The 22,759-nt window shown below is 40.6% G+C and overlaps 1 protein-coding gene across 1 annotated transcript in view; it reads right to left on the bottom strand.

Moving 5' to 3' along the window:
• Positions 1-12,861: 12,861 nt before the first annotated feature.
• rab8a (RAB8A, member RAS oncogene family) overlaps positions 12,862-22,759 on the bottom strand; it is a 72,350-nt gene continuing 62,452 nt past the window's right edge. The window contains exons 7-8 of the mRNA XM_039766995.1: positions 19,867-19,917; positions 12,862-14,213 (exon numbers count right to left, since the gene is read on the bottom strand). Of these exons, the coding sequence (XP_039622929.1) occupies positions 14,124-14,213; positions 19,867-19,917 (141 nt within the window). The 3' untranslated portion in view covers positions 12,862-14,123. The remainder of the gene's footprint in view (positions 14,214-19,866; positions 19,918-22,759) is intronic.

Below are 22,759 nucleotides of genomic sequence, written 5' to 3' on the forward strand. Positions count from 1 at the left end.
GTATCATGTGAAAAAATGGATTACTTTAAATTAAAAATACTGCTCATAATTTACTTGAACTGCTCATTCAAAGTTATCGTTATGCTTATATATGTTGACACCTTGATTAGGACACTTTTTTTTATTTTTGTCATAATCTAAAAAAAAATTAAAACGTGAATCTTGTGTTTTTGTATCTCACCATCCCAGTTTAATCTATGAAATAATAAAAACCTCATTAACCAGACGTAGCACAACCACACTTAATCCAGAGCCTGTCCTGGTATCATGGAGCACAAGGCAAGCACCAGCCTTGGCCAGGGGGCATGCAGGGTCGATATAGAAGCTCAAAATAGCCAGAAAAACCAACACAGTGAGTGAGACAGTAAGCATAAAGTCGGACCCCGGATGATCATGGAGCTGTAGTAAAAACCTTTGCACTGCTTTAAAATAAAATATACAGTAAAACCTCGTGGGTTTCCTCCGGGTGCTCCGGTTTCCTCCCACAATCCAAAGACATGCAGGTTAGGTGGATTGGCGGTTCTAAATTGGCCCTAGTGTGTGCTTGGTGTGTGGGTGTGTTTGTGTGTGTCCTGCGGTGGGTTGGCACCCTGCCCAGGATTGGTTCCTGCCTTGTGCCCTGTGTTGGCTGGGATTGGCTCCAGCAGACCCCCGTGACCCTGTATTCGGATTCAGCGGGTTAGAAAATGGATGGACCTCTCGTCACGAACATTTCTGAACACCTACAAATTGGATTACGACCAAAACGTTTGCCAAAATTTTGCATCTGTTCACTACCACACATTCTGGTGGCGAACAGAAACATCGGTGGCCAGTTTCTCTATGCGCGTTCATAAGCGCCAATGATCTCCCATTCTCCATTTTCTTTTTGTCTGCGTATACAGGGCCTAACAAAGCAGCTGATGTTGCAAAAGGAGTTCCAGTGTTAACCAAGCAGAGGCCTCAAGTGCTGGAAGAGGTGGAAAAACTGTTGCTAGCGTGGTTAGCGAGGCGATGTTATGCGAGAAAGCAAGGAAGATTCATGGTGATTTGCTGAAAAAAAAATCCTTCTTCGAGTGGCAAAGGTGAGGTATTTAAAGCCAGTAGAGGATGGTTTGAAAAGTTTCGCAAGAGAAGTGGCATTTAATTTTTTTTCCTGTGCTGAAAAAAAGTGTTTACAGCAAGAGGTTCGTAAGCGTCTAGCACAAACTCTTACAATGTTAAGTTTTCTCTGTTCTTCAAGGGTTTCTCAGTGTTATGCGGTTTTTACATTTAGTTTACTATTAAACTGTGTATTCTATGGTATAATTAACTATTTTTGTACTTAAAATCTATTTACATACAGTTCGTATGGTCTGGAACGTGTTAATTATGGGGAAATTACGTTTGGGTTGCATCCAGAGCTTTGGAATGAATTGCGGTCGTGACCAGCGGTACCACTGTATATAGGTAGATAATGTATACGGTACCCTCCATGCTTGGAACAAAAACATGTTTTTCTTTATTTGCCTCCACAGTTTCATACTTGTGATTGATCAACTCCCATGTGATTAAAGTGCAAATTCTGTTTAAGGGCATTTTTATTAATTTTAGTTTGGCTTGACCCTGTAGAAATTACAACACATTTTATTCATAGATCCCACCCACCATTTTAGGGCACAGTTCTGGTATATATGTACGCTGTCCAAAAAAATGATAAAGATAACACAAATCAAACATTGGATCTCGATGAATGTAGTATTCAAGTGTAAAATCTTTTCTGAATAGTACTGTAATTCACTGAAAACAAAATTATATAACAGTGGTCAATGGAAATCAAAATCGGCAATCCAACGAGGGCCGATTCAACATCACACCAAAAATCAAAGTCAAAAATTGAAATTCCAGGCTGGTCCAACTTGCATGAATTTCATCACGCCAACTCCTAGCATGACTCAGTAGTGTGTGCGGCCCCCACGTGTCTGATTGCACTCCTGACAATGTCTGGGCATGCTCCTGCTGAGATGGTGAATGGTATCCAGGGGGGATCTCCTCCCAGACCTGCATCAAGGCATCGGTGAGCTCCTGGGCAGTTTGTGGGGCTGCTTTGTGGCATTAGTGCAGACCTATAAATACCTGGGAGTGCAGCTGGATGATAAACTGGACTGGACTGCCAATACTGATGCTCTGTGTAAGAAAGGACAGAGCCGACTGTACTTCCTTAGAAGGCTGGCGTCCTTCAACATCTGCAATAAGATGTCTACCAGATGGTTGTGGTGAGCGCCCTCTTCTACGCGGTGGTGTGCTGTGGAGGCAGCATAAAGAAGAAGGACGCCTCATGCCTGAACAAACTGGTGAGAAAGGCAGGCTCTGTTGTAGGCATGGAGCTGGACAGTTTGACATCTGTGGCAGAGCGACGGGCGCTGAGCAGAGTCCTGTCAATCATGGAGACTCCACTGAGCAGGATCATCTCCAGACAGAGGAGCAGCTTCAGCGTCAGTTTGAGGAGACCCCACACTATGCGACTCTTTAATTCTACCCGGAGGGGTAAACGTTAACATTATACAAAGTTATTGTCTGTTTTACCTTCATTGTTATCACTCTTTAATATTGTTTTTTATCAGTATGCTGCTGCTGGAGTGTGTGAATTTCCTCTTGGGATTAATAAAATATCTATATAAATGTAATGAATTATTATTATTATTATCTATCTAGGTGCACTAATACAGAACGTCCCAGCGGTTCTCAACTGGATTCGGGTCTGTCAGTGGCATTAATATCTTCAGCAGTCAGCGCACTGTGGCCTAGCAGGTGGGGGTCTGTGCGACCCTCCTTAGTCCATCACTGACCCACTGCCAAGCTGGCCCCTGCTGGATGTTGCAGGCTGCATAATGTTAATCACAGCGTCTCCAGGCTCTCTCACATCTGTCACATGTGCTCAGTGTGAACCTGCTGTCATCTGCAAAGAGAACGGGGTGCAAATGGCAGAACTGCCAATCGTGGTATTCTTTGAGGAGTGGTGCAAGCTGCATGGTGATGGGCTGAGCACAGGTCCCACTAGAGGAGGTCAGGCCCTCATGCCGCCCTCATGGAGTCTGTGACAGTTTCATCACAAACATGCACACCAGTAGCCAGCCTGAGGTCATTTTGTAAGGCTCTGGCAGTACGCCTCCTATTCCTCTTTGTTCCTGCTGTGCTGATGCCCTTCTACGGCCCTGTGCAGCCCTCCTCATGTAACAGCCCATCGCCTGGTATCTCCTCCATGCTCCCGAGACAATGTTGAGAGACACAGCACACCTTCTGCCGATGTGCCATCGTGGAGGAGCTGGACTACCTGTGCAACCTGAAGCAGCTGCAGGTATCACCTCATGCTACCAATAGTGACGAGGACACCAGAAAAATGTAAAAACAGACAAGAATCAGAAAGGATAAGGAAAGAGCAATTGTCTGTGGCCACCATCCCTTTTGGTGGGGGTGGTCTCTCGCTGTTGCCCCTCCAGGTCACCTGTTGTCACTTTCATTTGCACCAAAGCAGCTGAAGTTGATTCACAATCACTTGCACTTCCTAACTAGACAGATGATATTCCCGCAGCTCCACCGCTGTGGTGTTAGACTGGGATGATTTAAGTGTTCCCTTCATTTTTTTGAGCAGTGTATATTAAATATATTAAAGTAGTAATGTTTGGGACTTTTGTCGCATATCCCTAACATGCAATGACTGCTTGAAGTCTGCGATTCATAGACATCATCAGGTGTGACGTGTCTTCGCAGAGGACGTTCTGCCGGGCGAATACCGTGGCCATCCCCGGCTGATCTTGTTCTTTTTAAGTTTTCTCTTCACCAAACAGAAGACGTGCTCAATTGGATTTGTTGCGCTTTGCCACAGGTAACCGACTTATGAATTTTACAGTTTATCTAAGCAGTACGTTTGGAATCATTATCTTCTTGTACCACGAGGCACCGAAGCATCCAATGAGTAAGGAGACATTTGCTTGAACGCGAGTAGATTTAGATGAAGATGTTCCTGTACACTTCAGAATTTTCTACCACCATAAGCAGTTACATCTTCAATAAAGATAAGCGAGGCGGTACCTCTGGCAGCCATAAACCCCCCCCCCAGCGTCGTGTTTCTTGCCATCACTCTGTTCATCTTTGTCTCATCTCTTCACGGGAACTTTTTCAAATGTTCCATAGTTTACCTACCTAAACATTAAAATAAAATGTATTATTATTGAAAGCAGTAACGGCGCACTGCACATTATACACTTGACTTATACTTTTCCTCCTCTTTCTCTGTACGTTTAGCATTTGTTTGCTCAAAGGTTGATGCGTTTACTGCTTCCTGAGCAGCTGCTCTTTTCTCCACCCTAGCGGCCCGCTTCTTCTCTTCTTTCATTGACATCTTTGCACGTTAAAACTGATTAAGTCGGTGTTTGTGTTGCCATTACTTAGTACGTTTTTCTTAATTTTTCACTTAAGCTTCAATCTGTCTCAATAATGATTTAAGATATGAAGAGGTAGGGGAAGTGATGGCGAAGGTGATAGGGATGAGAACGGCGCCCATACGCACGGTTTACATGGCTGCCCTGCTGGCCGCTGCCGAGAGTTGATTCTACAATAAAATGAAAATAAAAAGAGGAATAACCTTGGAGGCCAGTCATCACCTCGAAAGCAGATAGTGGACGTCATGTAGTACACGTGTACCAAATTTCAGGTCAATGGGTGAAACGGTTTGCGAGCTACAGGTGATTTAAAATCATGGACAGACAAACGGACAGCCACAGTAACGTATTATATAAGAAAAAAAATTAGCAAAATACACAGCCGAGCAGTAGTGTGTTACAGAAGCTATGAAAAAGAAAAGGAAACATTTTAAAAATAAATAATGTAACGTGATTATCAATGTAATTGTCGTAGGCTTATTTTAGTAATGTGAGTGAATGTGAATGGGCTAAGGATCTGCGCTGGTATCCCGAAGGTTGCCGGTTTGAATCCCGAATCCTGTCACTGCCAAAACAGATCCTACTCTGCTGGGCCCTTGAGCGAGGCCCTTAACGTTCAATTGCTCCAGGGGCGCTCGCTGTACAATGACTGACCCAAGGGGTAGATAGATAGATACTTTATTAATCCCAAGGGGAAATTCACAAAAACTAACAAATTCCTAATACAAGAAATTGTATAAGGCGAAATAAAATGAAAAATTGATGATTGTAAAGAGTTTCATTTATGACTATAGTGAAATGTTGTGTATGAGAAATGCACGTTTTTAGGCAGGGAGCCAGCCAACCACGTGGTAGGTGCGCGGACAGCGGCCGTGCGGAAAAAGGAAGGTGGACCGGGGGCGGCCATAGTGCGTGTCTGCCATGAAATAAATCGTCTGTTAATGGAAATAAGGAATGAAACCACCAAAAGGAGGGGTCAGTTCCGAAAGTTCCTTACGGCGGAATGGTGAGAACCACCGAAAAGACGACGTTATTTTCGAAAGTTCGTTACGGGGGACGACGCGAAATGAAACATACTTAACATTACAGTACAGTGTAAAGGATGAGCACGGGAAAATGTGGGCTTCCACCGTATATTGGAAGTCGCACAAATAGTGAGCAGGGGGTTCCCCTATCTATATATACAGTTTAGGGGGTACACCCATTTCTCCCCCTTAGGTGTTGCAATAGGACATGAAACATACCTAACTTTTATAAGTACGCTGCAAGGAATGAGCACGCGAAATTTCAGCTTCCCACCTCTATGGAAAGTAGGAGAATTAGTGCCGAGTCGGTGAGGGCTTTGCCTTTCATATGCAGAGATCTCAGGTTCAAACTCCACTCATTACCTTGGACTGTAATCCACCTCGACTTCGGCGCTCTTGCTCGCTTCAGAGCAGAAGGATTCGTCTTGCGCTCCAGCCACCTCAGCACTGCCTCCTTGAGGTCATTAACAGGAGATCTCTGTCCACGTAGGAATTTCTTGAGATTTTTACTTTCTCGTTTACCAAGTGTAGGGAAAGTACTGGAATCGTCCAAAGACTCAATGTCAAGATTTTGATGAATTTTGACATTTTAGACTTCCCTGACCTTCTCGTTTACGAAGTGTGGGAAAAGTATTGTAAACCTCCAAAAATTGCATTTCAAGATTTTGATGAATCTCAATGTTTTAGACCTCTCGGAATCAGAAAATACCATTTTTGGAATTGTGTGTGTGTAAACACGATAACTTGAGCTCGCTTTCACTTAGGTCAACCAAATTTTACATACGAGTATTCAGGTACAAAATGCAGATTTCTATCAGCTTTTGGGCTATTTCCGCTAACCAGCTGCAGAGTCCGATCTATTCAACTTTACTTTTATAATAATTGTTCAATATATTATTAATTTGTCGTTGATGGTTATTTAATATGCATAATATGAAAATATAATCATTGTCTTGCGGTTTACTCCTCAACTATCCATCCCTATGTCTGAGTATACGAGGCGAGAGCACTCCCGATTTTTACAGAAAAAACAATCACGAGGTGTCAGGTCCAGACCATATGGTAGGTAGGTGGTAAAGCTCCAAGAAGCCACATTCTCTAATAGAAGCCATCAATTTTTTGAGATTTGCAGGACAGTGTGGCACTGTGAAATAGCGACAAGCCTGCTGATTGTTTCCAACAATGTTTCCTGTAATGACTTCATTGTGGAAGCTTAGGTTTCCGGCCAACTGCTGCACACAAAATTTCTTTGGTGTCAGAGACTCTTTATACTCCCACCGAATGGACTCGTGTTTAGTTTCAGGGTCATAGTGGAGAACCCACGTTTTAACCCCAGTTTAAAAAAAAAAAAAAAGCAAAAAACAAAAACATCCACAAGGATAAAGTCAATGAGATTTCCTTTTAAGATGACTGACATTCTTGTGACTGAATTCCGGAGAATGTGCTTTTTGATCCACTGTTAACATTCAGGGAACCCATCAGGAGACGAGAACAGGCCATTCAGCCCAACAAAGCTCGCCAGTCCTGTCCACTTATTTCTTCCAAAAAAACATCAACTCGAGTTTTGAAAGCCCCTAACGTCTTACTGTCTACCACACTGCTTGGTCGTGTCTAATGTTCTTTGTGTGAAGAAAAACTTCCTAATTTTGGTGTGAAATTTCCCCTTCACAAGTTTCCAACTGTGTCCCCGCATTCTTGATGAACTGATTTTAAAGTTATAGTCTCAATCCACTGGACTAATTCCCTTTATAATTTTAAACACTTCAGTCAGGTCTCCTCTTATAAACTGTAAACTGTCAGCTCTTTTAATCTTTCCTCCTAACTTATCCCCTGAATCAGCCTAGTCGCTCTCATCTGGACCTTCTCAAGTGCTGTTATGTCCTTTTTGTAGCCTGGAGACCCAAACTGCACACAGGACTCCAGATGAGGCCTCACCAGTTTGTTATAAAGCTTGAACAGAACCTCCTGTGACTTGTACTCCACATATCAAGGCGCTATATAACCTAACATTCTGTGAGCCTTCTTAATGGCTTCTGAACACTCTCTGGAAGTCGATAACTTAAGAGTCCACTATGACTCCTAAATCCTTCTCATAAGGTGGACTCTCGATTTTCCGATCGCCCATTGTGTATTCAAACCTAACATTTTAACTTCCTATGTGTAATTCTTTACATTGACTGACATTATATTTCATCTGCCCAAGCCTGTATGCTGTCCAAGTCCTTCTGTGATGATATAATGGATTCCAAATTATCTGCTAGTCCACCTACCTTGGTATCATCTGCAAACTTAACCAGCTTGTTACTTATATTCCTATCAAAATCATTTCTATTTATTAAAAAACAGCAGTGGCCCCAGCACTTACCCCTGCTGGTCACCACTCTTAACATTGGCCAATTCAGATGAGGTTCCTCACACCATCACCCTCTGCTTCCTCCGCCTGAGCCAATTCTACACACCACACCCTGAACTCCCACTTCTTTTAATTTGATGTCCACCTTCTCATGTGGCACCTCATCAAATGCTTTCTGAAGCTTAGAAGCAAGATGAGGTATCAAAAGCTCTCATGAAGCAATTAAACACACCTGAGGAACCACAAACACGTGTGAAGCCAAACCTCGCAAACATTATGGCCTCCTGAAATGGATGGATGGGTGGCGTACATGGGGAGCTGTATAAAAAGTTTTGTAATTTCTACATGGTGAAACCAAAATACTCTTTAATAATATGTGAGAATGCACACTTTTATAATTGAACATTTCCACATGAAATTACATTTAAATTGTGGAGCACAGGGGCAGATCAAGGAAAAGTGTGTCTTTGTCCCAAACTTTTTGAAGGGTTCTATACAGCTGAAGAACATAAAAGCTTCTGTGTGCCAAGAGAAAGTCTTTAGGAACACAATTACACGGCAGGGTGGCAATCTACCTCAGTGGTTACTGCTGCTGCTTTATGGATCCAGTGTCCTGGGTTCAAAGCCCATGGCCACTTTTTATGTAAACTCCATGCAAGCATTTTACTTGTGTGGGTCTTCCTCTCACATTCTCAAAGATTACAACTGGCTGGCTCATTGGGCATGTGTGTGCACCCCGTGAGGTACTGGCATCCTCTCGGAGTTCACTTCCTGTCTTTAAACCTGATACCACTGGGGTAGGCTACATCCCCATGTGCCCTTGCATTGGATTAAAGGAATACTCCACCAAAAAATGATATATTCTAATGTTATTTATCCCCTGTGATTTGTAATGCCAGCTGAGAAAAAGTTTATGTTTTTGTGAAGAAAGTACAGTAACAGAATGGAACCCAATTGTGACTAACACTGTATGTACCATGGCAAACAATGTGAAAAATGTCCTTTTGAAGAAAAAAATTCTTATATTGCATAATTCACATATCCGTTATCCATTTGTACACTAAATATTTTAGCAAAAAATAAATTTTACATTTTTTAATGAATTCTTCTGGAAAGCTGTGCTTTTGAATTGAATAAACTATTCTTGAAGATTTGCCAGTCCCCTTTATCCATTGGTGAAGAATCCTGTCAATAATTCAGAAACAACAGTATTGAGTCCCATTCAGTAAGAACCTCTATGAACTTCCTCCACGAACACAACATACTGCTTTCAAAGCCCAGTAAATCCGGAGATAGCTCAGAAGCTGGGCTGGTGCCTATCGGAGCAAACATAGCGTGCAAGGTGGGAGCAGTCCTGTTTATGGCAGGGTGGAGGGAGATAGATAGATAGATAGATAGATAGATAGATAGATAGATAGATAGATAGATAGATAGATAGATAGATAGATAGATAGATAGATAGATAGATAGATAGATAGATAGATAGATAGATAGATAGATAGATAGATAGATAGATAGATAGATAGATAGATAGATAGATAGATAGATAGATAGATAGATAGATAGATACCATATGATAGACTTGCAAAATACCTGCGCTTGGCAGCGGAGAAGTAGTGTGTTAAAGAAGTAAAGAAAAAGAAAAGGAAACATTTTGAAAATAACGTAACATGATTGTCAATGTAATTGTTTTGTCACTGTTATGAGTGTTGCTGATAGATATAGATATATATATATATATATATACTGTATATATAGCAAAATACCCGCGCTTCGCAGCAAAGTCGTGTGTTAAAGAAGTTATGAAAAGAAAAGGAAACATTTTAAAAATAACGTAACATGATTGTCAAAGTAATTGTTTTGTGTATTTGGCGGCAGCGTCACAAAGTTATTTTCGTCTAGCTGCATCAGAAAATGTACCACGACGTCTGACACGCATCCTTTTTACTGTTTTCTCACAGCTTGGATTGCTGCTGTCATAATCGGTTTGAGTCTACATATATATGTGTGTGTGTATATATATATATATATATATATATATATATATATATATATATATATATATATATATATATATATATATATATATATATATATATATATTATATACACACACACACACCTTATATATATATATATATATATATATATATATATATATATATATATATATATATATATATATATATATATATATATATATATACACATATGTACAAACATACAAACAGGTATATATATGTGTATATATATATATGTACAGTATGTGTCTATATGTGTGTGTATAGCTTTGGTCACTGAGTGCAAGGGAAAAAGAATAAAATGTAGTCTACAAGTTATTAAACAGTAAAACATTAACGTTTTAAGAAGTACAGGTACATTGAGCACTACTGGAGTGGTTGCGGGTAAATTACATTTTAAAGACGGTGTAACACAACAGGTAAGTAACTAACAGCAGCTAAAATGTATATGGATCATCTGTCGGTAGTTGATCCCTTTTGAAAGACGCTACACGACGGCTGTGGTATAGAAATTACATTTTCTATGTGAACGTCCAAATTTGTGCCTCTGGTAATGTGCCTTACCGGCAATTAAAGAAAACTAGTTTTGTGTCCTCTGCACTGTTAAGAGAGAAAGGCTTTGGTTTGGGATAAAAGGAAAATAGGTGTAAAGAAAGGAAAGTTGCCTTTTTCTTTTATGTAGTATATGTAGAGATGTCTTCGCTGACGATATGAACGCCTTTTGGGGACAGTCGCGGTGGGTCTTGTGTAGACTGGTGAGACGTCCCCGCCATTAATCGGCTGTGATGGCACTGTCAGTCCTCCACTCGTGTGCGTGTCTTCATAATCTGAGCTGAGGACCTCATAATCGTATACGTGCAAAAGAAAGTGTGAATCGCCTTAATATTATTTTGCCATGGTGTAGAAAAGGGGTCCCGTGTTTGCACTTGTCTGGGCTATAGCGCAGGGGGAGGATGAAAAAAATTAAAAGTGCTCACTTTGACTTAAGGCAGAAGCGCACTTGGACGCTTATTGTTTCGCTGCCTTCTCAATTGTATAATGCATGTTTTCTTCAGCGCTTTTTGGAGCTCTTCCTTGTTTTCTACGTACTGCGTTGACAGTCAGTTCACGTGATTACGTGGGAGGCGTGATGATGTCACACGAAACTCCGCCTCCCACGGCCATCGAGCTCAAATCCATTACAATGTTATGACCTTTACGCGTAGAATTTCGAAATGAAACCTGCCCAACTTTTGTAAGTAGGCTGTAACGAATGAGCCTGCCAAATTTCAGCCTTCTACCTACACGGGAAGTTGGAGAATTAGTGATGAGTGAGTGAGTGAGTGAGGGCTTTGCCTTTTATTAGTATAGATATATAGATAGGTTGATAAGGCACTATATAATAGATAAACAGACAGATAGATATGAAATGTACTATATAATAGATACATAGGTTGATAAGGCACTATACAATAGATAGATAGGTAGATAGATAAATATAAAAGGTACAATATGACAGATATATTGCTAAGGCACTAAATACTTTTTTTTGTTCCCAGGGTGAAATTTGGCTTTTTAGAGAAGCTCTTTAAATAAATACATAGATACAGAGCTTCTGTAAAGTTAGTGTCACCAATCCACCTAACCTGCTTGTCTTGAAGGAAACATTGGCAGACAAGGGGAGAACATGCCAACTCCATGCAGGGTGCACCCTTGATATTAACCCGGTCTCCTTACTGTAGAGAGGCAGCACTGTCACTCTCTACAAAAATATGAGATTATATTTTTTTTTCCCTCGCCTACCACTACAAACTACATGAGGTAACATTAAAAGTGTCTCACTTTTGGATGAAATATTCCTTTACATGTGTTATTTTAAATTGTCACGAACAGAAAAAATGGAACAACTGGCTTATCTGGTAACATCAAGTAGGCTTCACTCCTCTTTTTGTTAGGTGTGTTGTTCTTGAAGGCCCTTTATGGTTTTCCAAGTCACATAATTGCCTCTATGTATTCATCAACTTTAAAAACAAGAAAGAAGATAGTCTTTTAGTGATGACAGTTAAGAACAATGCAGCAAACAAAATGCACGCAACTTTTTTTTTTTTTTAAAAAGAATCATTTTTTAATAAATCAAAGTACAGGTATCTACAAAGCTGTAGATGAATAAGAAAGTATAATAGGATCAATTGTAACTTATTTACAATTTTGATTTCAAAATACAGTTCTGCCCACGAAGTGGTCAAGCCCAAGGAATGTCAATGATATGTTTTGTTAGAAAAAATATATATATTTATATAATTTTAACCAATAGTTCCCCCTGCCCACGGATGAGATCTGACCCCAATAGCGGAAATTCCACAGAGTCACTTAATAGCTTCACCAGGAGCTTGTTCACAACCCACCCACCCCCAAACATCTACTAAAATGGTGACGGGAAGGTTAAGAGAAGTGTTAGCAAGAACAGGGCATGCCCAATGTGACTTTCAGCACCTCCTGCAAAGCAACAAAGTGAAGAACATTTACAAGCATGAATGCAACTGATGGCAAACGTATTGCAGATGCCAACTGGCCAAGAAGAAACTGGTTGCTGTGCTTTATCAACTACCCATAATTCTTTTAAAAGCAAAACTCGTAATGAGGATATACAATTCTCCAAGTTATGTTATAACACTGCCCCCTCAAACTTCTTCAAGACAGCAAAGGGAGTATGAAATTGACTGGAATGGATTACTCCCCCCATTAGGTTACAGTAACACAAATACCAGGCAGACCCCAAGCTCTGCAGTGAAGAGTCTCCCAGCCTAGTTGCTCAGATGTTGTACCAATTTGGCTCCTAAAGCATCCCCAGGTATTGGGGTTTCACCTACTGAGCCCCAACGCCTGATCCATGCGTCAGCTTTACATCGTGTCCTATAAAAATGAGTGAAATCAGCGACCAAAGGCATGGACAGGGTACAGAATGTTTTGTTAACTGATCAGAATTACATAAGAAGAAATGTCTACAATCTGGTCTTTTAATTTGGGGTAAGACTAAAGAAAATTAAAAGTAGTTGAAATTTTCAAGAATTCAAGTTACTGTATGCTTTATTTTCAAACGATTCAATCCCCATCGATATGGCAAAAAAAAAAAAGTGTTTTTCTCCAGGTACCATGTGCTGATGATGTGCCCGTCACTGATCTTTACCCAAAATGATAAGAAGTCCTATGCCACTGGCTGTAAAATTGGGCAAGATGACTAAAATGGGGCTGTTGTCCTCCTCTGAGGTTTTTAAGGAAAGTCTGCCCTTCTGGCTGTGATGGAGGACTGAATGGTTTCCTCATCAGGTCACACAACTTAAACTCAGAACCACGAGCTAAGATGAGCAGTGGCTGGTAGCTGCTTGTCCACGTTCCACTTGTCAAGCATAACATGATGTTTTAGATGAATTGGCTGAGACATTTAGAAAAAATAAATACAAAAATGCCATCAAGATCCTAAAGTGCTTCACAGCACCCTGAATTATGACGGACAGTATAGCGCCCTGGGAACAGGTAACCAGCAGCAGAGGAAGACAAATTAAATGGAGAGGGGAATTTGGATATTTAACATTACAGCCACTCGCACCCCCCAACTAGGAACCTGCCACTCATTCTTCAACAGTCTACATGAGGGCACCTGTATTGGGTTGTGACTTCTGGTGTTCAAAAATTGTTTAATGGTGGTTTGCATATTGCGACAATGTGGTCCAGAAGCTGTCAACCCTGACCAACAGAGAGAACCCCCAAGTGTGGAATAAAACCAAAGACATCTGAGCACAATCTTAATTTGGGTTCAGTGCTCTAAAAGGATGATCTTAGCTATGGCTCAGCAGACTGGAAAAGGTTCTACACCAACACCAACATGGAGGAATGTGCCGTTTGTGTTCATTAGTTACATCAGACTACAAAAATAGAAGACTCTTGATCACAGCATAGACAAGAAAAGTAAGCCAGCCGGGTGATACCTGGGTGAATGTGATGTAAAAAATAGAAATACACTTGATAACCTGGTCATGATTGTCAAGACTAGCCATCCAAATTTGGGATAAAAAAAAACAAAAAAACACAAAAATGACTACGGCCTACAGTACAAGTAACAAAAGAAATGGCAGCTTCTCCGGCAGAGCCCTCAGTCGGTGCGCAGGAATGTTGTGGCTGTCCTCTTGGCGGGGGGTGGGAGGTGGTGGGGAGTGAGTGAGGGAAGGACGAGAGTTTGGGTGTGGTTGGTTTCAGACTGGTGAGAGGCAGAGTGCGCACTTGTGGGAAAGTGCAGATCCAGTTGGGAGGACCCCCAAAGGGGGGCTCAGTGTAAAGGCCGTGTCCCTCACAGTAAGGAGCATCGGAAAATGCTGCTTTTCTTCTGGTGCTCGGTGATCTTCACTTCCTGGTTGCTTCCCAGCGGGCTGTTTCCTTCCTGAAAAGCCAAAAAAAAAAAAAAAAGGATGTTAATAGTCATGCAATGGTCTCTGCTAAACTGGAAACTAGACAATACTGATGGGCTGAGGTGTTACATTGGACATTACCTCACTCCTCTGGCACAGGATTTGGAATTAATAGGACTTGAGGTTATCCACCAAACACGTAACTGAGATCCACCTGCACTGCACGCAGATTTACATTAGCAAATGTGTACACACCTTCCTGAAATGCACTGTGTGCTGATACACACAACATGATGTAGTGCCTTTAACCTCAATGGTTGTTTTCACGTTTTATCGTTACACAATGCAATCTCGGCAGAGTTTATTTGACTTTTTTCACAGTGATGCACATAAAAAGACTCTTTAATGTCAAAGTAAAAAAGAGATATTTTTAAAGTGGTCTAAATGAATTACAAATCTAAAGCACTAGGGTGTTGTACCGTGTTAGCCATTACCGATGTAATGAGAAGTCAAGCAAAATTACATCTTTTATTGGCAAACTAAAAAGATTACAATATTGTCAGCTTGCCTACTGTAATCTTTTTAGTTAGCCAATAAAAGGTGTCATTTTTGCTTGACTTCTCACTAAATCTAAGAGACAAAATTACTGATTGCGCAAGTATTCACCCTCTTCACATCAGTATTTGTTAAGTGGCTGCCACGATAGCCTTGTGTCTGTGTGCTCTGGTCTCTCTTTCTCTATCTCCACTCTGCCATTTCTCCCTCATTCTTTGCTAAACTGCTCAGCTCTGCCAGGTGTCATGATGATGGCGAGTGAACAGCCTTTATCAAGTCCTGCCTCAAGTTCTCCATTGCATTGAGATCTGGACTGTGCCTCTGCACGACATTCACATTGTTGTTTTGAAGCCACTCCAATTTAGCTATTGTGTTCTGCTTTGGGGCTGTTTCCATGCTGGAAAACCAATCTTCTCCCAAGGTGCAGGTTTCTTGCAGACTGCATCAGCTTTTCCTTCACATTTTCTCTGTCATTTTTTGCTTTCTTTTTCCCCCCTCGCAAGCCTTCCAGGGCCTGCTGCAGAGAAGCATCCTCACTACCTGACACTGCCACCACCCTGCTTCCCAGTGGGGACAATGTGTTTTTGAGAATGTGCAGTATTCAAAACCCGGTGTCTAGTCTGATGGCGAAAAAGCTCATTTGACCATTGAAGCTTCTTCCAGTTGACTTCACACTCTCCCACCTGCCTTCTGATTAACACTTGTCTAGATGTCATGTTTAAGTAGCTTTTTGCCACTCTCCCATAAAGCTGTGAGGGTTGTCTGCACAGTTTCGCCAGTGTCAACCACTGCAGCTTGTAACTCCTTCAGAGTTCCCAGATGTCTCTAGGTGACCGTTCTCTCTCGCAGTCTGCTCCATCACATTTCCAATTCTGCCCACTCTTTCCATTTCTTCAATAACTAATTTAACTAATTTGTTTTCTCTTCTCCAGCCACTCCCTGACTTGTGCTTTTCATAAGAGTTCCTTGCAGTGTTCTAGATAGATAGATAGATAGATAGATAGATGTGAAAGGCACTATATGATAGATAGATAGATACTTTATTAATCCCAAGGGGAAATTCACATAATCCAGCAGCAGTATACTGATACAAAGAAACAATATTAAATTAAATAGTAATAAAAATGAAAAAAAAATTAAAATAAAATTAATGTTTGCATTTACTCCCCCGGGTGGAATTGAAGAGTCGCATAGTGTGGGGGAGGAACGATCTCCTCAGTCTGTCAGTGGAGCAGGACGGTGATAGCAGTCTGTCGCTGAAGCTACTCCTCTGTCTGGAGATGATCCTGTTCAGTGGATGCAGTGGATTCTTCATGATTGACAGGAGTTTGCTTAATGCCCGTCGCTCTGCCACAGATGTTAAACTGTCCAACTTTACTCCTACAATAGAGCCTGCCTTCTTAACAAGTTTGTCCAGGCGTGAGGCGTCTTTCATCTTTATGCTGCCACCCAAGCACACCACCGCATAGAAGAGGGCACTCGCCACAACCGTCTGGTAGAACATCTGCAGCATCTTACTGCAGATGTTGAAGGATGCCAACCTTCTCAGAAAGTATAGTCTGCTCTGACCTTTCTTACATAGAGCATCAGTATTGGCAGTCCAGTCCAATTTGTCATCCAGCTGCACTCCCAGATATTTATAGGTCTGCACCCTCTGCACAGTCACCTCTGATGATCACAGGATCCATGAGGGGCCTAGGCCTCTTAAAATCCACCACCAGCTCCTTGGTTTTGCTGGTGTTAAGGTGTAAGTGGTTTGAGTCGCACCATTTAACAAAGTCTTTGATTAACTTTCTGTACTCCTTCTCCTGCCCACTCCTGATGCAGCCCCTTGTGTCTTCACTATGTTGGTTAGACTATCACATTGACAACCTGCAAGCTGGCCCTTCTACATTCTGGTGCATTTAGACGACAGTCAAGTGAAACACCAGACAGATGACCTCCACTGAACTAATTAAGTGGCGTCTAAAACCAGTGAGGATTTAAAGGTGTCGTACTAAAGGGGTGAATACTTATGAGATTTAGATTCACGATTAGATCACTTTGTAGAGGTCTGCTTTCACATTAATATTCAAGAGTTGATCACTGCCACAAAAGTCAGTGAAAGGGATTGAATACTTTTTATGGGTGCCATACTCTGTACATACAATGTATTGGAATTCATGTTGTTAAAGCGCACCCACAGTAGACATTTTATAGTGAAACTGACACTAAAACGCATGCAGAGTCTTGCATGTGGAGATTTAAAATGATTCATAACACAACATTCCCAGGCCTGTCTCATCCAATTCAAGGAGGTTGGAGCCTATCCCAAGACATGGGGAGTGGCCATTGCTTTATTTTTAACTGTCACTGCTCTCTTTAGTAACTTGCTTGCTTTTGCTGTGTTGCATCCTGTACTGTAACGTCATTATTTGTTTCTGCACCAGTGAGACAAGTGACAAATATCCTTCCATTGTGCCGCACTCATCTCTGCATTTACAAAGTACAATCTGTTTGTTCCTTATGCCCAGCTTTGTTTTTCAAGCTACAGACTTGTGGCACACAGGCACTTCTTAACATATGCCAAGGTTTTGTCATTCGACTGATGAACTGAATGGCTGTATTTAGAACAGGACAAAGGGTAAGCAAATCTTGGTGCTGCAATATCTAAAATGTCATAGCACCAAACACTTGGGGAAAAAAAAAAAACAAGAGTGTGGATTTCTGGTGGGCATCTCTGAGGTGTGCTGATGACATGAAATAGTCATCTGCAGAAAGGAAGGGTGAGGTATGAGTTCACTTTATTTTCCCCCCAAATATAATGCACATTTTTTGTACACCATAAGCAGAAGGCTTGAATGCCATTGTGTGAAACAGACATTAGTGTGCCAAATTAAAACGGCAGAGTCTGTGGGGCATTTATTTACAATTTCTCAAGAATACAACACAAATGGCATATATAAATGTTAACAGCATAGGGTCTTCCACAGTCACAGACCCTTATAACCAACTGAACATGTGTACAAATCAAAGTAATGCCAAACAGGAGCCAACTCTTGCACGCACAGCCTGATAATTAAAACAATAGTCGGTATGTCTGTTGAGTGATATGGCATATTCTGCTACTCAGAAGTGGAATATAAGATTTGAAAAATGGGTGGATCGTCTAATGATTTTAAGGGTTTATTAAAATCAATGAACCGTCTTTTTATTTTTCCCAGCAAAGCTATTTCATCATGATCAAAACTGTCTAACCTGGTCATAGGAACTCAACCAAGATGCATATTCTACTGTATATACAGCAACTATATAGAGACACCGACGGACAAGAATACACTAATCCTTTTATTAAGGTAGATTGATAAATATTACACAGAATACCAGTTTAGAGTCACACCTGACTAATCAATGTATTCAATGTTTTCCATAAATCTAAACTTAAACGGCCTGAAGAAGGGGCCTGAGTTGCCTCGAAAGCTTGCATATTGTAATCTTTTTAGTTAGCCAATAAAAGGTGGCATTTTGCTTGGCTCTTCCCTGCATTCATAATGGCTAACACGGCACAACACCCTAGTACAACGGCTTCTACTTAAACACTTGAAATTTGTTGCTAAGAAAACTGTAAATACACAACCTGATGTCTCTGTATGAATTTCTTTTAAAACCAAAAATTTTTAACAAAAAATATAAACCCTACTCACAAAAGTTTTCAAATAGACCTTTAGTACACTTTAGAGTTAGAAAATGTTGAAAAGCAACCAATAACACATCCTAATTACTATATACACTTTGCAAATGTTCATTTGTGGCATTTCTTCCCTTATTAATTAATATACTTGAGCTGATCAGTTGTGCTGTGAAAAGGCAGCAAGTATGTAAATAGCACTGTCTGGCAGGAAGCTATTGTTGTGATGTAAGATTTTGCATATAACTTGATAAATGTTTTGTATGTCTTTATTTATAATTTAGGCGAAGCAATGTAATTTAGGGTTACTTTAGTGCGAAGTATTTGTGCCTGCCCCCTCCTTTATGACTAATTTTACGACAGGATTTTGGGGGGGATGTGTTTTAAACCAGTTTGAGGAGTATTTCTTTGCTAAAGTCTTTCTCTAACCCCCCACACAAAGCCAGGTTAGCTTAACATATGGTCTTGGGGGGTTGCAGGTGTTAAGATGTACTATTTCCCCCATTGGTCTGAGATATGGCTGTCTGGATTGGCTGTAGGGGTTGGACAGAAAACCTATACATTTGCTTGCTCAACCACATTCTCTCTCTCTAACCAACATATGATGAAGCAGCATCTCTCTTGCTAACCTGTGATGATGTAGAAGTATCTTTCTCTTGCTAACAACTGAAGAAGACCATCACACCATGAACTGAAGGCAACACAATGAAGAGCACAGCTTGGCAGCCATTTTGAACAGACATGTGGCTAAAAGCTGAGCACCAACGATGCCTTAACTAGAGACATTAAGAAACTACAAGTCTGTGTGCCACCTGAATTACACTTCACCATTTTATCAGGTTGTATGGTTGCCAATATTCAAATGTACTTTGCATTTTGTTATTATTTATGAATATTATCAGTAATACATTATTTTATGTGTAACTTAACTCCTGCTTGTCTTTTTACTACATCTAATTGCCTGAGGTTATAGATACCGAAGGGAAGGTGGGGTTAAGTTATATACAATAATACCTTATAAACAGTGGTAAGTCTGTGAGATTAGGTATTCTAAGGCTACATATTAATAATACAATAGGGGTAAGTAGAGCAAAATATATTACTCTACCAAGATAAAACAGCTATTATTTCTGGTGGTTATAGTCCATGATATGGCAAGGAAAGCTCAACTTGAAAAGAGGAACAACAGTCTGTTATTGATTTACAAAATGAAGGTCAGTCAATCTGGAAAAAGTAAAGAATGTACAAAGATTCTCCAAGAACAGTCATTAAAGCCACCAAGAGCTATAAGCTATGAAAATGGCTCTGATGAGGACCACCACATGAAAGGTAGAACAACAATGATTCACCAAACTTGAGTTTTTTTTTCGATTTAATTTACTATTCAGTTTCACAAGTGAATTATTTCTTAAATGGCACTGCAAACACAACATGGTTTCCACTCTCAACATAATGGGACTTACCATTTTCTTGTCCATTTTTGCTTTGATATCTTTAGCTAGAGACAAAAATGCCTATAAAAATAAAAAGACAGAAAAAAAAAATTGTAAAACAAAAATAAATCATAGACATACCACTTACTGTTCATTTACACATTCAGTTTATTGTATGCCCTGTCTGTGGACACCGCAGTTTTTCTGAACACTGGTATTCCCCCCTCCTGGTCCTTGTGGCCCACTGTGGCTATGCTACTGCTGTTACTGCAGTCAAGTTATACACTGTGTGCACAATTATTAGGCAAGTGAGTATTTTGACCATATAATCATTTTTAATGCTTATATTCCAACTCCAAGCTGTATTAACTTGAATGCTTATTGGATTTAAGCACGTCAGGTGATGTGTATTTGTGTAATGAGGGAGGGTGTGGCCTAAGGAGATCAACACCCTATATCAAGGTGTGCAGAATTATTAGGCAGCTAGTTTTCCTCAGGCAAAATGGGCCAAAAAAGAGATTTAACTGACTCTGAAAAGTCAAAAATTGTAAAAAGTCTTTCAGAGGGATGCAGCACTTTTGGAATTGCTAAGATATTGGTGTGTGATCACAGAACCATCAAACATTTTGTTGCAAATAGTCAACAGGGTCGCAAGAAACGTGTTGAGAACAAAAGACGCAAATTAGCTGCCAAAGATTTGAGAAGAATCAAACGTGAAGCTACCAGGAACCCATTATCCTCCAGTACTTTCATATTCCAGAGCTGCAACCTACCTGGAGTGCCCAGAAGTACAAGGTGTTCAGTGCTCAAAGACATGGCCAAGGTAAGGAGGGCTGAAACCCAACCACCACTGAACAAGAAACATAAGTTGAAACGTCAAAACTGGGCCAAGAAATATCTGAAGACAGATTTTTTTCAAAGGTTTTATGGACCGATGAGATGAGAGTGACTCTTGATGGACCAGATGGATGGACCTGTGGATCAGTAATGGGCACAGAGCTCCACTCCAACGTGGAGGTGGGGTACTGGTATGAGCTGGTATTTTTAAAGATGAGCTAGTTGGACCTTTTGCATTGAAGATGAACTCAAAATCAACTCCCAAACCTACTGCCAGTTTTTCAAGACACTTTCTTCAAACAGTGATACAGGAAAAGACCATGATTTTTATGCAGGCCAATGCTCCATCACTTGCATCGAAGTTCTCCACTGCGTGGCCAGCCAGTAAAGGCCTTAAAGATGAAGGAATAATGACATGGCCCCCCTTTCTCATCTGACCTAAACCCTATCGAGAACTTGTGGGCACTTCTTAAACGCTAGATTTACGGGGGAGAAAAACAATACACCTCTCTGAAGAGTGTCTGGGAGGCTGTAGTCACTGCTCCACAAAAAGCTGATCGTCAACAGATCAAGAAACTGACAGACTCCATGAATGGAAAGGCTTATGACTGTTATTGGAAAGAAGGGTGGCTATATTGGTCATTGATTGATTGATTTATTTTTGAAATGTCAGAGATGTTTATTTGTAAATTTTGAGGTGTTTGTTTATTATTCTCACTATAACAGATGAAAATAAACAAGTGAGATGGGAAAATTTTCATTTTTCCTTTAGTTGCATAATAAATCTGCACACTAATAGTTGCCTAATAATTGTGCGCACATATGTATTCCCCTGATGATGTTCACACTCACATTTCCGTTGTGAAACATTCAGGTTTCAGGTTTATTAACATTTTGGATTGACTGATAGCACTGTGTTTGTTCTATATTAAAATTAATCCTCAAAAATACAACTTGCCTAATAATTCTGCACTCCCTGTATTATTCTTGGAACTTCTTGAAATGTGTCCTGTCCAGGGTTTGGTTCCTGGAGTCGGTCTGTTAATTAGCCAAAATTATCATTACACAGGAAATAACCAAGGTGACTCCTGGCCAAAGCAATCTGCGCAGAACTGCACTGATGAGTGCATCAGAAAGCTGCACGGCACAACTCTGAATACGAGCGCAAACATGAGTCAGACTCAGTCGACACAAACAAAGTTGAAGGCTAACTTGCAAGAAATATCACTTAGAATGTATTATATAGTTTTATTCACTAGATAGCAGCAAAGACCATGAGATAAAACGAGTTGCCATTCATTTTCATTACAGCATGGCATTAACTCCCAGTAGCTGCTCTCATTGAAAGAAATCCTCTGCCAGAGATGTGTTGTGTGTTGTCAATGACTCGGATGCTGCACTGTCACTTGAGGATTCTGAGCTGTTAGAGGAAAGTGACAAAGAGAGTGCTGCTGAAAAACCGTTTTGTTAGCTTTATGTTTTTCACATTCTAGGTAATAAAAAGGAGTTAAGACAAAACAAAAAATGAAGCCTCCAAAGAGTTAAATGTACCAAGTACATAAGTATTCAGACCTTAAATTTAGTACTTTGTAGAAACCCCTTTGGCAGTAATTCCAGCTTTAAGCCTTCCTGTTTGACTCTCTATAAGCTTTGCGCACCTGGACTTGGGCAGTTTATCCCATTCTTCTTGGCAGACACTCTGAAGCTCCAGTAGACTAAATGAGAAACCTCTATAAGCTGCCATCTTCAAGTCTCCCCACACATGTTCTGCGGCGTTTAAGTCTGGGTTTTTGCTGGGCTACTCAAGGGCAGACACAGACTTGATCTGAAGCCATTCCAGCCTTGTCCTGGCTGTATGCTTTGGGTCACTGCCATGCTGAAAGGTAAACCGTCGCCTCAGTCTGAGGTGGTCTGCACCCTGAAGCAGGTTTTCTTCAAGACCTTTCATGATTTGGCTGCAATTCATCAATCTTTTGGAGTGTCACACCAAAGGGTCTTAATAATTATATAAATTAAATATTTCAGCTTCAATTGGTGATCTGTCTTTCTGCGTTAACCGCATATTTTTTCATACATCTCAAACCAA

This window comes from Polypterus senegalus, chromosome 10 (assembly GCF_016835505.1).
Source record: "Polypterus senegalus isolate Bchr_013 chromosome 10, ASM1683550v1, whole genome shotgun sequence".
Taxonomy (NCBI): Eukaryota; Metazoa; Chordata; class Cladistia; order Polypteriformes; family Polypteridae; genus Polypterus; species Polypterus senegalus.